Source organism: Bufo gargarizans, chromosome 2, assembly GCF_014858855.1.
Source record: "Bufo gargarizans isolate SCDJY-AF-19 chromosome 2, ASM1485885v1, whole genome shotgun sequence".
NCBI lineage: Eukaryota > Metazoa > Chordata > Amphibia > Anura > Bufonidae > Bufo > Bufo gargarizans.
The window spans coordinates 60,623,022-60,641,296 of record NC_058081.1 but is presented as its reverse complement, the minus strand read 5'-3'; the positions used below and the strand labels follow the sequence as shown (position 1 = coordinate 60,641,296).

The following is an 18,275-nucleotide window of genomic DNA, read 5'->3' as shown; positions in this document are numbered from 1 at the left end:
TTCCAAGTTTGTTTTACCCGTTGGGTAGTTGGCTTGTTGGTTCCACTTGTTGGGCTTTGCCTTTTCTCACTACTTGGACACGCAACTGGCAGTCTCTCTCTCCAGGCTGAGGGTATAGCTGTGGAGGAGGGGCTTAACAGTTTAAACTTAGTGTCACGCCTCCTAGGGAGATGAGCTATACCCAAGGTCTTCTGTGTCCCCCAAGGAAAGAGCGAGAAAGAGATTTTACTGGTAAGTTATACAAAAATCTTGTTTTTTTGCAAAAAAATCGTTACATTTCGATTAATAACAAAAAAAGTAAAAATGTCAGCAGCAATAAAATACCACCAAATGAAAGCTCCATTAGTGAGAAGAAAAGGAGGTAAAATTCATTTGGGTGGTAAGTTGCATGACCGAGCGATAAACGGTGAAAGTAGTGTAGTGCAGAAGTGTAAAAAGTGCTCTGGTCATGAAGGGGGTTTCAGCTAGCGGGGCTGAAGTGGTTAAGTAGTAGTTTCATTTCTCCTGGACTCCATTGAAACTATTCCAATCTGATAGGGACTCGTGTACCACTAATCTAATTTTAGAAAAGTCTAGAAAACTTTTGTTTTTGTGTGGTCTGACTCAGTCACTGTACTTATAGTAAACCATACTGACTGGTGATCACTAGATCCCAAGCTTTCTCCTACAGTAATATCAGATACCCAATTCCTATTTGTAAATGCTAAATCTAAAATGGCCTCCTTCTGGGTTGGCTCCTCCACTACTTGCTGTAGAGATAATCCCAGTAGGGAATTTAGAATATCTGTACTCCTGGCAGAACTAGCCATTTTGGTTTTCCAGTTTACATCAGGAAGATTAAAGTCTCCCATAATGATAACTTCCCCTTTCAATGTCATTTTAGCCATTTCCTCAACTAGTAGATCATCTAATTCTTTGACTTGGCATACATTTAAATTAATCAAATTTTTACAATCTTAAAGGCTTAGACACCTTTGAGACGGAAAAATTATGTTTACATAAGTTAGTCTTACCATGAATAAATATAAGTTTCTATTTGCAATCTTCATTTCTACCTTCATTTCAAAAGCCCCTGCTATTTTCAGACTTTTTGTCATGTTGACATGTCCCTTCCATAGGGCATTGCACAATACTCAATGTAGTACTTGTGCCCCTTCGTTTTAGCACAATTTAGTTATCCTTTAAGAATGAAGAATAGATGCGACGGGAGGAAATGAAGAATGCCGTGTCACAATAGTCTATGTAATATCTTGTTCTAGGCACGTCTTGTACCAACAAAGTCGTGAACACTTCCAAGATGATGTCATGAAGCAGCTGGTGGGAAGCATTGTGATCACCAGATACAATAACCGGACTTACCGCATCGATGATATTGATTGGAACAAAACCCCGAAAGATGTCTTCACCATGACAGATGGCACAAACATTAGCTTCATCGACTACTACAGGTGAATAACTGTAATCGTAATGCTGCAGCTACAGAGTTTGTGGTTCTAAAACCAGGGGGCAGTAAATAAAACCTTACTTACATCCTCCATATCCTCCGCTTTCCCTCGGAGGCATAAAATGACACAATTACGTTTCTTACTGCCTGCCGTCACATTTATTTATGGAGTTCAATAGGAGCTTAGTTCATCCGTCGTTGGCTCCCTCTAGTGGTGCCTTCAGGCAGGGGTTGTCCCAGAGATCACATCCATTTACTCTGCACCAGGAGAACGTCTTTCAAGTGCTAAGAGCAGCAGGTTCTCCACAACATTGGCCGGGGAGTACAAGAAGTTCATTCTGGTCTAGAAGCACATGAAGTGATGTCAGGCAAACAGTCCTGAGTGCGACTTATGGCTACTGAAAGAGTGGTGGATTGTGGCTATGACTACTGGGAGAGAGATGAGAGGTCAGAGAAAATGTGACTGACTACCAGTGAGGGCATCAGCTGGGGAGATGCCTTTTTAAATCTTTGCCACTAGATGGCACCATCCTCCAGTCAGTGGAATTTTGTACCTTCTAAATACAGCTACATCATAGATTTAGGTTTATTAGGACTTCCTTTACTGAATTGTAACATTGTGCACTGTTTAGATGTAGAGGAGCAATGGATAGATAACTGATATGCTTTTTTTTGACACATGAGCTTCTAGCTGTGACACATCACTTTGTTTCTTATTTCCGGCAGATACTTCAAGCTCAAGTTTAATGGAAATTTTCCTTCACATACAATAGAGATGCACAACCACCAAATTTATTAATTATTGAAACAAGCCTCTACCTAATTAGGTGGAGCAGATACTTATACAGGTTCTTAAAGGTGTTTTCCTGAGATTTTTTAGAATAGGTCATCAGTGTCCAATCGGTGTGGGACCCCCAACAATCAGCTGTTCGAGAAGGCTTTGGCATTCGCAGTAGCGCCACGATTTTCTCTCAGCTTACCGAGCACAGCGTTGTAGATTGTATATCGGCTGTGCTTGGTATCACAGCCCCATTAGATTCGGCTAGGTCAATGAATCTGACGTGAAATGGTGTAGGCAAAACTGCGAAGTGGTGTGGCGCTACTGCGAGCGCCGTGGCCTTCTCAATCAGCTGATCAGCAGGGGTCCTCCGTATATCAGAAAACCCCTTTAATACCAAAGCCCCCCTATGGTGGTATTCTGATTATTACTGGTTGGCCTGTTAGATACCAATGGCTATTATTGATTATTTCCCAATGCAGTCCCATGGTAAGAAATTATTCCATAAAGATCTATTTACATGGTGCAGTTCTTGCGCATGGCAAAAACTGCTTATGGTTTTACCGCGCATTGCTTCGCAGCTTGAATGAGCTTAAACTATGCCACTTGCAGCACTCTGCAGTAAAGCTCCATGCGCAGTAACTGCACCTCCGCAGCATTGTGTGCATAGACCCTAATAGCCCAGCACATGTGCAAAGTGGAAACTAAGGTTAATGTCACAGTTGCGGTAGCCTTTTCCGGCCGGCTGTTCTAGCGGGGGAACAGCCTGCCGGATCTGTGCTACTGCTAGTCCACCATGCCGCTGGAAGTCCACTCCAGCCCCATTCACTATAATAGGGGCGGGCCGCAGCATGGAAAATAAGCCAATAGGCGGCCGGACAAAGAACGTAACATGTTGTAGTTTTTGTCCGGCCACCCCTCAGCATGCTGCAGCCAGGCTAGCTTTAGCACGGATCTGGCAGGCTGTTCCCCCGCTGGAACAGCCTGCCAGACCCTGATGCCGCAAGTGTGAAAGTAGCCTAAATTGTGCCTCAGTTAGGGTACTTTCACACTTGCGGCAGGACGGATCCGACAGGCTGTTCACCATGTCAGATCCGTCCTTCCGCTATTTCGCCGTGCCGCCGGACCGCCACTCCGTCCCCACTGACTATAATTGGGATGGGGGCGGAGCTCTGGCGCAGCACGGCGAAAGACCGCCGGACTAAAAGTCCTGCATGTCCAACTTTTTAGTCCGGCGGCCTCTCACCGCGAACTGCCGTACTGCGCCGGAGCTCCGCCCCCCATTATAGTCAATGGGGTCGGAGCAGCGGCACGGCGAAATAGCGGAAGGACAGATCCGACAGGGTGAACAGCCTGTCGGATCCGTCCTGCCGCAAGTGTGAAAGTACCTTAAAAGCACTTTCTGCCTGACCTCTCTTCATGTGCTTCTGGACCAGAAAGAATGCCTGCACTTCTTGGACTCCCCGGCCAGTGTCGTACCGGACCGGCTGCTGTTGGTCCCTATGCAGGTAGCACCTCTGTCTGCAGGATTGCATAGGGTGTGCTGTCATTTCTGGTGTATTGTATGATCAGAAGAATAAACGAAGCTGCTTACACTTATCTGAATATTTTTCAGTGATTTACATACACTTATCTCGTCTCTTTTGTCCCATAGTAAGAATTATGGCATCACAGTGAAAGAAGTGGACCAGCCGCTCCTAATTCACCGGCCCAAAGAGAGGAAAGATGCTCGTACCAAGGTGGTGTCATGTCTGTGCTGTTTGCAGAGGTTATGCTGGGAATAAACATAGTGGGGGTCACTTATTAAGACCAGCGTTTTAGACTGGCCATGGATCTGCTGAAGTTATGTAGAGGAGCCGGCCTCCACATAATTTCGGTGGATCCACCACTGCTTCTATATCTACTCCAGCTCCCTTGCTGGTGTAGATTTAGACCATTTTCTACGCCTAAAACAAGCATAGACAATGATGAATGAGATGGGCCTATTGGCTCGTCCACTCCATGCCCACAGTTTTAGACCTGGCGTGAGCGGGGAAAGTCACAGATTGTGCCGCAAAGAACCTTTGCGCTGCAGTCTGTGCCAGAAATACACCTAATATAGACATATTTCTGTAAGTAAATAACCCCCAGTGACTTCAGTCTTTCTTTACATTCAGATGCCGGGCATGATCCTGCTCCTTCCAGAACTTTCTTACATGACTGGCATTCCGGAAAAAATGAAAAAAGACTTCAGAGCCATGAAGGTAACAGAGTGCAGTAGTGCCCGTCTGCTAACCACTTTAAGACTAATGTTGTAAATGATACAATATAGAAATTCTTGGAAAAATTTACCCCTTGGATCAACTACTCCCATTCTGACCAGCAGAACAGGTCACTGCTCTCCGATTGAGTGTAATGTAACCAACCATCCTACGAGCGAATCCCCCTTCCTTCTCACCCTCTCCGCCTTGTGTATCTCTACTATATGCATCTTATATGTTTTTTGTGTCTTTTAATAATGATCGCAGTTCATCTATGATTCCTTTCTTCTTATTATTATCTGAACACCCATTTATCTTGGTGGCCTTATCAGCACATCTTAGGCTGCATTCACACTTGATATTTTAATCAGTTATTGTGAGCCAAGACCAGTAGTGAAGCCTCCACAGAGATCAGGTATATTGTTTGATCGGCACATGTCTTGTGTTTTTGATCTCTTCCACCGGTTATCGCTCACAATCACTGATGGAAATAACTGATCACATAACTGAAGTGTGAACTCAGCCTTAGAGGATTTTGCTGCCGTTGAACAATATTAGGCGAGCACTCTTTTTGCAAATCACGTATTGTTTATTCATTGCTCTGATTGTTTTATCTTTTTCCTTTTACACAATATGATTGACCAAAACTGGGAACAGAAAACTGTAATAAGGTTTACTGTAAAAAAGAAAAATTATGGAATATAGAAATATGTATGTAGCCTTCTAGTATACTTTCGGGGGATTTATCATGAGGGGAATATTTGAAGTCAATTTTGCTTGAGTCTGTGTTATCGTACTTTATGCCACGTTTATGACATGTCACAGGCTGTTTGATAAATCTGTCTCATCCTTAAACCTAACACTTTTGTCTAGAGAAGCTTCTCCAGTTTTCCTACTCCACCCTCCTGGAGTGAGGAGGTCTCAATGATAAATCAGGAGTGAAGCTCATTAACTTAGCTAACCAAACCTACTTTCCTACCCACATTACAAAACGGGAGTGAGTGGTATAAAAATGCAAAAAGTCTAAAGAAGTTTTTGTGCAAGTGAGTGCAAAAAGTCGCTAAAGCCGCATTTTGCGACTTTTTGAAGGCAGAATTCTGGAGTGAAGGAATGTAAAATCGGGGCCCATGTTTACAATTTCTGCACAGTTTTCAGTCTTGTCTAAGCCACGTCCCCTGGATCCGCAGGCTGTCTGCACGCTTCAGCCATACGTTTGGCCGGCGGTGGAGGGACATGTGACGAGACGTGTCATTTAGCCTCCACTATTTAAGGCCATCTGTCAGCAGATTTGCACCCATGACACTGACTGACCTGCTATATGTGCAATTGGCAGCTAAAGGCATCTGTGTTGGCCCCGTGTTCGTATGTTCCTATATGTCTTGCTGAGAAAAAGTTTTAATATATGCAAATGAGCCTCTAGGAGCAACGGGGGTGTTACCATTACACCTAGACGCTGAGCTCTCTTTGCAACTGCCGTGTCTTCTGCATTTTTACAGGGCCAGATGGTAAAAACGTCATCGCTCCTGGTCCTGTCAAAGTGTGGAGGGCACAGCAGAGTCTCTAGGAGTAACGGTAACGCCCCCGTTGCTCCTAGAGACTCATTTTAAAACATAATTTTCTCAGCAATGTGGACACATATGAAGATGGGACCAACACAGATGTCTTCAGCTGCCAAGTGCACATGTAACAGGTCAGCCAGTGTCATAGGTACAAATCTGCTGACGGATGTGCTTTACGGGACACTCACACTGTACCTGTGTTAGATTCCTGAGGTCAAGGATCTGGGCGGGCACAGCGTGTAGTTGTGATTTTTCGCAGGGCCTAATAGGAGTACTAACATGGCAGGTGCTAACAATTGTTCATCGCTGTGTAGGGTGCCAGAAGAAGCGCCCCTCTGTCTAGCCATTGAGATGCCATGATCTCTATATACTGCAGCATCTAAGAGGTTAAGCACTTGGCATAGGAGTTATTTCTGCTCCCGGACATTAACATCCGCCACCTATGGAGTAGGTTTATCTCCTGAGCCCACTCTATACTCTCACAGTGCCCTAAGGTGTTAATTTGGTGCAGCCAGTTTCTAGGCAAGCTTGCTGCCTGGCTTTTAAGATAAGTGCAGGCAAGTGCAAGATATGGATAATAATTGCCTGATCTGGGTGTGATGATGTAGGGTTACAGGTCTTCAGGTGACGGCATAGGACAGGTAGATCTTCACAAAATTTGCAAATTCTTCATTTTTATTTTTTTCTATTTTCAGGACTTGACCCAACAGATACATCTGAGTCCCAGACAGCACCACACATCCCTGGGAAAGCTGATTCACAGGATCCAGAACAGCGAAGAAGCACAAGCTGAGCTACAGAGGTGGGGCCTGCAGATAGACTCCGATATACACCAGGTAAGTATCGGCACAGCAGTATTTCCTATTACTATTGTAATAGTTCAGACATTTTGGACGTGGCGATACACATTTTTTAAATTGTGTATGTATTTTTATATGTAAAAGTTAGAAATCAGGGAAATGGGGGTGATTTAAACTTTTAATATATTGGTGTTTTTATAGTTTATATATATATATATATATATATATATATATATAATATATATATATATATATATATATATATATATATATATATATATAATCAGAACCCTTAGGGGCCTAGTACATGGAATCTTTTGATCCTCTCTCCTATTCACCCTAATAGATCTCTATTAGGGTGACTAGGATTTCTCCATTCTGAGCTATGCCTCATGCATAGCTCAGAATGGAGAAAACCATGGTAGGCCTGGAGCGCTTCAGCAACCAGTCGGAGCCTCGCAATTTCACTGCAGAGGTTCCGATCAGAAGGCAGAGGGAGCCGCATAATATCTTTCTTCTCTGTACGATTACAGAGATACCAAATACATAGTTTTTTTTTTTACGTTTTACTACTTTTGTGCACTTTTTGTGCAAAAAAAAAAGAAAATCTTTTTGCATTGCCGCATCCCAAGACCCATAACTTTTTTTATTTTTCCCTCTATGGAGTTGTGCGAGGGCTTGGTTTTTGCAGGACAAACTTGTAGTTTTCATTGGTATCATTTTGGAAGTTTTTTCAGTGGCAACTAAGGGTCCATTCACACGTCCGTAGAATGGGTCCGCATCCGTTCAGCAATTCCGCGGAACAGGTGCGTACCCGTTCATTCTCAATGGGGACGGAAATGATGCGGACAGCACACATTTCCGGTCCGCGGCAATAGCGGACAAGAATAGGCATTTCTATAGGGGTGCCAGATGGGTGTATTGCGGATTCGTGTGAATAAATGATCAATTCTGGCTATTTATTTATTTATTTTTTTTATTTTTTTACGGCCTTCACCGTAGGGGATAATTTACATATTTTTGTAGTGCGGGATGTTACAGGCGATACATGTGGGGGAAATTTTATTGTTGCCATTTAAAAAAAAAAAAAAAAAATGCTTTATTTGTTTTTTTAAGAATTTTTCACATTTTATTTTTCTATTTTTACCACTTAACAGTCCCACAAGGAGACTATAACAGGCAATCTTTTGATTGTTCTAAAATATAATGCTCGGTTCCTATAGTGCATTGCATTTTAATTTCAGTGCTATACGGACATTGACCAGCAGGCTGTGCCAGAGAGATGGAAACTGCTGGGGAGCACTCAAGGCAGGCTTGGGGCCTACACTAGGTCCCAGCTAGCTCTTACACATATTGGCACCCCGCAATCTCACTTGCAGGGTACCGATGGGAGACAGAGGGAGTCCGCTCCCTCTGTCACCACTTACATGCGGCAGGTGCCATTGCATTTGGCATGTAAGGGGTTAAACAGCCCAGATAGGCACTCCTGCTGGTCCCAGCTGTTAGAGCAGGAGAGCGACTTTCATGCGAGAGCTGAGCCCCGCTGTCCGCTGCACAGCACTTAGACCAGGTTGCCGTGAAAAGACGACGACCCAGCCTAAGGCCCATTAGTGACTGCCATAAAAAGGCGTATGGGTGGTCACTAAGGGGTTAAAAGATAAATGTATTTTCTCATGAACACCGCATGTTGATGAGACGGGTATCATCTTAATCAGAACTATCAACCCTACCAGGTATCTATGCCTGACTCAATAGGGTTGATCCTGTTGACAGTTCTGGTTACTTGTTTTACTATGTTTTCCAGACATCGGGAAGGATTCTACCAGTGGAGAAAATTAACCTGAGGAAAAACTCATTTCCACCTGGAGAGGACCTCAACTGGACAAGAGAAGTGACCCGTGAGCCTTCAATCTCAAGTGTAAGGATGCTTCTTCTTCTTTTCTTTTTTTTTGTGTATTGAGATCTCTATGAACACATCGTTAGCGACGTGGCACTGTAGGAACCTCTTTCTGCACCTTGACTGAATCATATGTTAATAGGGATTAGGGATTAGCGAATCGACTTCGGATGAAACATCCGTAGTCGATTCGCATAATACTTCGTTGAGCGATCCGTACAGTATTAGGGTTCATTCACACGTCCGTAGTGTATTGTGGATCCACAATACACCCGGCCGGCACCCCCATAGAACTACCTATTCTTGCCTGCAATTGCAGACAAGAATAGGACATGTTCTTTTTTTTTTTCCTGAACCACGGACCGGAAGTTCGGGGCTGCGCTCCAGAAATGCGGATGCGGTCAGCACACTGTGTGTTGTCCGCATCCATTCCTGCCCCATAGAGAATGAATAGGTCTGCACCCGTTCAGGATAATTGCGGAATGGGTGCTGACACATTCTACAGATGTGTGAATGGACCCTTAGAATGTATTGGCTCCTATGAGCCGAAGTTATTGCTTCACGAAGTCTCGCGGGACTTCGAGTAATAACTTCAGAAGTTAATTTCTACTGTAAAAAACCTTTTGCTGAACTCTGGTTCGGTTCCAAGTTTGGAATCTAAACAGATTGGAGGCTACAGAGGTATGAGATATAAGGGAAAGATCTGCTCCTGTTCTGTGTTTAGAGCTGCACCTGGTTTTGGCTCAGAATCACTGATAGAAATCACTGACTGTGTGAAAGCCGCCATATACTGCACCCATTGAACTGTAGAATGAATTAATATGCATTAGACTCCCCCTAGTGGTGACATGAAGAATTATTTTGTTTCATTTGGCTTGTGAGGAAAGCCTCACATGTCTGTAGTGTTTCAAATACGATTATCCTCGCAGCTGCTTTGTGTCTTGACAGGTCAGCTGTAGTAGAGTTTATATGGACATGTATCTGAGACGTTCTTTTTCCCAATGTCAAGGTTTGGTCAGTGGGAGACATGACGTGTAATGTGTTCCCGGAGAGTTTACTGGAGGTTTGTTGTGCTGCATTACACAACACTCCCCCTGTGCTCTCCTTATTGTGTCTCTTCAGTTACCTTTGATCCATTGCACACGGTGAATACATCTTGCGTGTTTATAGCCGGCAGTGATAGCCATGAGACAGCGTGTTTTCAGCCATGTATAGGACCACTGCAATGCTATACGCACATGAACTACATACTGATGGAAAGAGAATAAAGGGTGCCACTTGTATTTTATTCATTGTGCTTTTATTCTACTTTTATTTTTTATATTTTTTTGTATTATTAACCTGTTTGAGACCTTCCCCATAAATCTACAAGGCATAGTCTTTGGCAGTGCTCCCACACCAGTGTGAGTGTGCGGGATTGCGCCTGCAATGTAGTAGGTCCTTCAGAGAGAAGATAGAAGTGGTTTATAACTGTTTGTCTTCTCGGTTCCTCCGTACATAGCAGTGACCATACTCCTGCCTCTTACTTGACCTGCTGAGCCCCCAGCATAGCAGAATTCTTTTACATTGCTTCTAGATAGATAGAAAGCTGTCAAATGTTATATACTTTTTTAAGATAGTGTTTGTAGTATTGTATGACCTCCCAAAATATATAAAACTAAAAAAAAATTATGAATACAAATAATGAAAAAGCACAGCACCAACACAAACTGTCACTAGAGCCGCCCCGCTCACCCAAGAAACGACATATTACTTTGTGTGTCAAGACAACCAATTCACCATACACATGACTGTGCTCAGTCCAGAAAACACAGCCTGTGTGTCAGCCGCATCTCTTGGCCAACTACAACTCCCCTGGCCCAAACCGGTATCATACTGGTTTATGATACAGTCAGTTCCTATCCGATGGCCAGTGTAATTTACTGTGCTCACATCTAGGGCTGCAACGATTAATCAAAGTTATCGATAATATTCGATAACGGGATTCGTTGTCAACGAATCTTGTTATCGAATAATCGGCCGATTCGTTGCTATGCGGGCGGTCAGGGTCCTTAACCAGCAGTAACTTTTACTTCAACTTTAAATCAGCACATCTTTACTAACTTACAATGAAGCTCCGGTAACAGGCAGAGCGGGCAGTGGCGTTACGTCACTTACTCATGTGACGCGCCTGCTTCATTCATAAAGTGGGCGGAGCAGTCGCGCGTGAGTGAGTGAGTGAGTGACGTTACGCCGCCTGCTCTGCCTGTTACTGGAGCTTCATTGTATTTGTAAGGTAATAAAGATCATAGAGCTGATTTAAAGTTCAAGTAAAAGTTACTGCCAGTTAAAGAATAGTCTGAATACTGATGTGGCCGGTGTATTGGGAGATCTATGGATGGCACTGTTATGGGGAGGGGGATCTGTGCCCTGCTATGGGGAGGGGGATCTGTGCCCTGCTATGGGGAGGGGGTTCTGTGCCCTGCTATGGGGAGGGGGATCTGTGGATGGCACTGCTATGGGGAGGGGGATCTGTGCCCTGCTATGGGGAGGGGGATCTGTGCCCTGCTATGGGGAGGGGGATCTGTGGATGGCACTGCTATGGGGAGGGGGATCTATGCCCTGCTATGGGGAGGGGGATCTGTGCCCTGCTATGGGGAGGGGGATCTGTGGATGGCACTGCTATGGGGAGGGGGATCTGTGGATGGCACTGCTATGGGGAGGGGGATCTGTGGATGGCACTGCTATGAGGAGGGGGATCTGTGGATGGTACTGTTATGGGGAGGGGGATTTGTGGATGGCACATATAGCATACGATGCTATATAGTGTCATCCACTGATCCCCCTCCCATAACAGTACCATCCACAGATCACCCTCCCTATAACAGTACCACTGCCATCCACAGATCCCCCTCCCCATAACAGTGCCATCCACAGATCCCCCTCCCCATAACAGTGCCATCCACAGATCCCCCTCCCCATAACAGTGCCATCCACAGATCCCCCTCCCAATAACAGTGCCATCCACAGATCCCCCTCCCTATAACAGTGCCATCCACAGATCCCCCTCCCTATAACAGTGCCATCCACAGATCCCCCTCCCCATAACAGTGCCATCCACAGATCCCCCCTCCCCATAACAGTGCCATCCACAGATCCCCCCTCCCCATAACAGTGCCATCCACAGATCCCCCCTCCCCATAACAGTGCCATCCACAGATCCCCCTCCCCATAACAGTGCCATCCACAGATCCCCCTCCCCATAACAGTGCCATCCACAGATCCCCCTCCCCATAACAGTGCCATCCACAGATCCCCCTCCCCTTAACAGTGCCATCCACAGATCCCCCATAACTTGTAATGCAAAATTTTTCTAATAATGTAACTCCTAAATTTGTTTTAATATGGCCTTTGAACATAATTTTACAAGTAAAATCATATAAACCTCTTTTTTTTTCTTTTTTTTTCATTTTTTTTTTTTTTCATTTTGGCTTTTGGCTTTTTTTCCCGCTTAATCGATGACATTATCGACAACTAATCAATCGTTAGCTGCAGCCCTACTCACATCATCTTTTGAGTACAGTACAATAGTCCCACGATCAGATAGGAACTGACTGTATCATAAATCACTATGAGGCAGTCAGTTTGAGTCAGGGGAGCCATGGTCGGTCCAAGAGATGCGGCTGACACACAGGCCGGGATTCCTGGACGGAGCATAGTCGTGTGAATCAGACCTAACAAGCTATTCAAAATGGATTTTACAAACTTTGTTAACCCGTTAGGTGCCCCACAAGAATTGAATAAAAATGGGAATGAAATTTCAAAATTTCACTTTTTTGGGGGGGGGGGGGGGGAGATTTTCACTTGTAATAAAAAAAAAATCTTCAACACATCAAGGGTTAACAGCCAAAAAGCTAAATCTATTACCCTGAATCTGGAGTTTACAGAAACACCCTGTGTGTGATCAAAAACTGATGTATGGGCGCACAGCAGGCTTCAGAGTGGAAGGAGCACCATATGGCTTTTGGAGATAGGATTTAGCTGGAATGGCAATTGGGAGCTATGTCACATGAAGACACCCTGAGGTGGCCCTACAGTGGAAACCCCCCAAAACCCCCAAAAAGTGACCCTATTCTGGAAACAACACCCCTCAAGGAATATTTCAAAGTGTGTAGTGAGCAGTTTGACCCATCGGGTGTTTCACAGAATTAGGAAACGCTTGGCTATGAAAAATTTAAATTTTTCCCCCCAAAAGTTGTTTTACACCCACATTTTTTGCTTTCACAAAGGGTAACAGGACAAAATGCACCCCAAATGTTGTTCCCCATTTCCCCCCGAATACGCCAACACTCAATATGTGCTCAAAAAATGATGTATGGCCGCACGGCAGGGTTCAAAAGGGAAGTAGCGCGCCATAGGGCTTTTGGATGACAGATTTTGCAGGATTGGCTTTTGGGAGCTATGTCGCATATAAAGACACCCTGAGGTACCCCTACAGTGGAAACCCCCAAAAAGTGACCGCATTCTGGAAACTACACCCCTCAAGGAATATTTCAAGATGTGTAGTGAGAACTTTGTCCTCAACAGTGATTTATGGAATTGGCTGTGAAAATGAAAAATTAAATTTCTCGCCCAGTTTCCTTGGGGGACACAGAAGACCTTGGGTATAGCTCATCTCCCTAGGAGGCGTGACACTAAGTAAGAACTAGTTAGCCCCTCCTCCACAGCTATACCCTCAGCCTGGAGAGAGAGACTGCCAGTTTTTGCTTAGTGTCCAAGGAGGCAAGACACTCCCTGCTACTGCAGGGCTGTTTTCTCCTTTGTTTAATTTTTTGATTTTTACTTTTTTATTTCTTTTTGTAGATCTCCGACTCCGGTCGGCGTTCGGTCTCTTGTGTTTCCAGGAGGTCAGTGCAAAGGTTGATGGCCTCCGGGGTGGCCTCCTCCGCTTTCTCAGAGTGGCTTTTGCTGTGGTCATCGCACCAATGGCAGGGTTCTGCTTTCGGTGTCACCGTTCATTTCATCAGAGCAGTCGGTGCCTCCTGGGGCGGGGGTGTTAGGTTTCGGCCATTCATTTGTGCAGGGCGGTCACTTCTTCCTTGCACACCTTACCGAGTTCTACTGGGGGCATACTCGGGCTTCGGCGTATGCTGCCTTGGGCCGCCTGGTCTGCAGGCGCTGTTTTCTTGATGCCTTCGGGTGCTTCGCCTTGGTGCTGTGGTCCCTCCCCTCTTGGACTGCTATTGAACGTCCCAAGGTCTTCTGTGTCCCCCAAGGAAACTGGGCGAGAAAACTAGATTTTTGTATTACTTACCAGTAAAATCTCTTTCTCGCTCTTTCCTTGGGGGACACAGCACCCACCCATTCTTGTTTTTTCTTTGCACGGTTTCCGAGTTTGTTTTACCCGTTGGGTAGTTGGCTTGTTGGTTCCACTTTTGGACTTTGCCTTTTCTCACTGCTTGGACACGCAACTGGCAGTCTCTCTCTCCAGGCTGAGGGTATAGCTGTGGAGGAGGGGCTTAACAGTTTTCACTTAGTGTCACGCCTCCTATGGAGATGAGCTATACCCAAGGTCTTCTGTGTCCCCCAAGGAAAGAGCGAGAAAGAGATTTTACTGGTAAGTAATACAAAAATCTCGTTTTTTTTTCCAGAAAAATAAACTTTAGGCCCAAGTTTTTCACTTTCACAAGGGGGAACTAGAGAAATTGTACCCCCTAATTTATTGCCTATTTTCTCCTGATTGCATCAATTCCCCATATGTGCTTGTATACTGCTATATGGGCGTACAACAGGGGTCAGAAGGAAAGGAGCACCAAATGGCTTCTGGAAGGCAGATTTCACCGGAATAATTGACATGCGCCATCTTGTAATTGAACACACCCTGAGGTACCCCTAGAGTGGAAACCCCAAAAAAGTGACCCCATTCTGGAAACTACACCCCTCAATGAATATTTCAAGGTGTGTAGTGAGCAGTTCACTAAGTAAATAAATGTTGCTAAAATGTAACTTTTATTAGGTTTATATTAATATAATGGTGAAAAAAATATTATAATAAAATGTAAAAATTGTCCAAACCCCCTTATAATTCACCAGGGGGGTAGCCAGCCAACATGCAAGCACCGCTATCTCCCTGGGGACGGAGTTGATGTGGGGGAGGAGGAATATATGAACAATAGGGAAGGCAAAACACAGGGTGACCAATGATTCATCACGACATTATGTGCATCATTGTATTATTGCCTACTGTGTGCACCTGGATCTCAGTATGTCACTGATCCTATTCACATTCAGTCAGTGAACAATGGCCTCTTACACACACTTCCTTTCCAAATCTTCACCTCCAAGGATTTGCCCCCACCAACCATTGAATCTTGCTGAAAATAATAGAAAACCGGGGCGGCACAATTACATGGGCATTTCACCTGAAATGGCGTGGCACAGCTTGACACTCGTAATAGGCTGATGCGGGTCTACACACTAGCGGTGGTGCACAGCTACATGCAGTGAGGAGGTAATCAAGTTTGCAATGAAGAGAAGAGAATAAGTAGCCGCACTCACCAGTGTGTTATTGCAAGCAGGTTACTTTATTCCAATTAAGATGCGGCAGTGGGCAGACAATTCTTAGACACGCATATTGAGAAGAGCGACGGCCGTTTCGCGCTGGTAAGCGTTTCCTCAGGCTCTGCGTCGGCTCACATGTTGCGCGTCACCCCTTTAAATAGTGGCGCCATTGGTTGTCAAGACAATCAACCACACAGCTGTGCCTTCATTAAAGGTTAACAAAAATAAAAAGTGTACGTATCTATACATGCAACACAAGAACCAATAAAGCAAATCAGTAACAGTACAGTACAATATTGCGATCCATATCACGAATAGCTAAAAAAAGGAGCTTAAGTTGTTTCTATCATTTAACCCTAGCTCACCTAGGGCCTGGGTCTGCAGAATCCATCTTGCTTCCCTTTTCAGGATGAGACGGTGTCTGTCTCCCCCCTGCGCAGGAATAGGCACAGTTTCCAGACTCGCAAAGGAAACACAATCAATGTTACCTCCATGGGCATTTCTGATATGTTCTATAAACCTTGGGCAGCCTTTACCTGTTTTTACAGAGTTAAAGTGTTCCCTTACTCTCTCAAACATACATCTGATTGTTTTCCCAACATAGAATCGCCCGCAACTGCATAGCAGCACATATACAACGTATGTGCTTCTGCAGTTAATAAAGCTGGCGACTCTATGTTGGGTGCCACCGAACTCGATGTATTTCTTCTGGGAATTGAGAGCAGGTGCCACAACGAAAATTGCCCTTTGGAATATTATTCCTAAGCCAATTACTAACTTTGACATTCTGGAACCTACTTCTCACCAATCTATCTTTGATAGTGTGGCTTCTTCTGAAGGATATAAGTGGTTTCTGCTCTGTAAGTTCACTCAATGTTGCATCTCTCCTCAAAATGTCCCAATTTTTATATATCCCTGAGCGAATACGCTCCGCCATAGGGCTATATTTGAAAGAGAGCGCAAACCTTGAATCCTCTCTGATGTCACAAACCTCTTTTTTTCTTTGTTTGCTTTTTTTACTGACACTACCTTTTAGTAAGTCCTCTTGGGGAAAAAACTCCTCCACCCTCTTCATATCTTCATTAAGCAGGTGCTCTGGGTACCCTCTATCTAATAATCGCTGTTTCAATTCTGATGCTTGTTTGCGATATCCAATATCCTTACTATTTATGCGCCTTAGTCTAATGAACTGGCCATATGGTACGGCCTTTTTCACATTCCATGGATGGAAGCTGCCGTAGTGGAGCAAGCAGTTGGTCGCCGTGGGCTTACGAAAGCCCTCCGTGACCAACTCGTCGTCCTCGACCACGACAGCCACGTCCAGGAATTCTAATCTCATGCCAACAAAGTTGAGGGTAAAAGTCATCCCCATGTCATTTGTATTGAGATATTTAACAAACTCCTTGCATAAGGTTTCAGTGCCCTCCCAAAAATGGATTCATAGTGGAGTAGACATACCTATCCTCCAACCTAGCAAGATATAAGTTTGCGAACGTACAGGATACGGGGGTCCCCATAGCCGTGCCCAGTCTCTGCCTGTACCAATCACGAAAGCAAGAATCTTGCTGTTATTAATTCTGTTTCTTGCTATCATTTACTCATGCACTCGACGCATTTCTGAGGCTTCACATGAACCTTCGCATCTTCATCAGGAGAGCTAGTATTTGCAACAGACAGACAAACATACAAGGATACTGCACGCCATTAATATCGCTCGTGCAGTACATAGACATAGCCTGCTGCACTGGGACGGCCATAGCGGCCACTTCATGTGCATGTTTATGAAGACCTATTCCCGCCTCTCTGGGCTGTGGCGGCATTGCGGGATCCTATCAGCATGGGGGAGTGTCATGTCCGGCACTCCCCCGTCTCACCTCTTCATCGCTGGAACTCCAGAGGGTAAGTGAGTTATTGAAGTGACTAAAGGCAGCTCATACGTAATTCAGTGGCGATATTGCCCCCCCAAAACAGCTGGAGAATTCCCAGGGGGCTCCGTGCATATATCACCTACTACCACAGTAGCAGCCAACATGCTGTTAATCCACATAGCATCCGAAAAATGCCGCAAATATGTGCTATGTTCACACTCATGGATATCGGGTACAAGTACCACAGATACATGCAGGGACGAGGTTGGCATTGGAAACAATGTCAACCATTGAGAAAATCGTGGTATGCGTGTCAGCACCTTATCAAGGGGAATACATAACTACAAATCTATGCTTACTATGTATCACAGATGGCGAGATTAAAACCCATATATTAGGGCGGTCCCATACTGCACCGGATCCCTGAGAACAGAACAGCATCCTTAAATTAAACAGGCATAGGAGGGGGGCGCATGCGCGCAGCTCACGAGGAAGTCATGCTTCAGTGAGCTCCGCTCTGCACTTCGAGATTACCCTACTTTTAGCGCCTATTATTGGGCTCCATTACGCCTGAAATTTGATGCAGGGGTCCCCGAAGATGACCCGCACAAAGGGGAAAGCAAGAATTCCGGGCACCCCAGTCCCGTCGCAGACCTTGCCGGAGATCTTCCGACAGACCAGGCAGACTGTCATGGCGGACGTGCCAGCGACTCCCGCCAGCCTGGCTTCATCGAATGGCGGTGATCCGCCCCAAGAAACAACAGATACTCGGGTGGGTTTCGGGCGACCTGTACACGAACATTGCAGCACTTTTTAAAACCGAGTTGTCCCAAGCTGTCTCGGACTTTACATGCCAGATACAGGCCCTCGGTAACAGAGTCTCGGACTTAGAGACGAGAACAGACGATCTGTCTGACGCTTTGGGCCACGACCGGGAGGACATTGACTCCCATGACAATCAACTAGTAGAGTTGGAACTCAAAATTGAAGATCTCGAGAACAGGTCCCGGAGGGGTAACCTAAGAGTTAGAGGTCTACCAGAATCGTTCACCGATCTGCCATCCACTCTGTCTGCTTTATTCACTGCCCTGCCCCCTCAAGCAGAACCACATTTTCTGAAGATGGACCGTGTCCACAGGTCTTTGGGGA

The 18,275-nt window shown here is 45.1% G+C and overlaps 1 protein-coding gene across 1 annotated transcript in view; it reads left to right on the top strand.

Moving 5' to 3' along the window:
- The window catches only part of PIWIL2 (piwi like RNA-mediated gene silencing 2), a 217,895-nt gene that overhangs the window by 95,131 nt on the left and 104,489 nt on the right, over positions 1-18,275 (top strand). Inside the window, exons 11-15 of the mRNA XM_044276975.1 lie at positions 1,260-1,448; positions 3,877-3,961; positions 4,379-4,465; positions 6,717-6,857; positions 8,626-8,739. Of these exons, the coding sequence (XP_044132910.1) occupies positions 1,260-1,448; positions 3,877-3,961; positions 4,379-4,465; positions 6,717-6,857; positions 8,626-8,739 (616 nt within the window). The remainder of the gene's footprint in view (positions 1-1,259; positions 1,449-3,876; positions 3,962-4,378; positions 4,466-6,716; positions 6,858-8,625; positions 8,740-18,275) is intronic.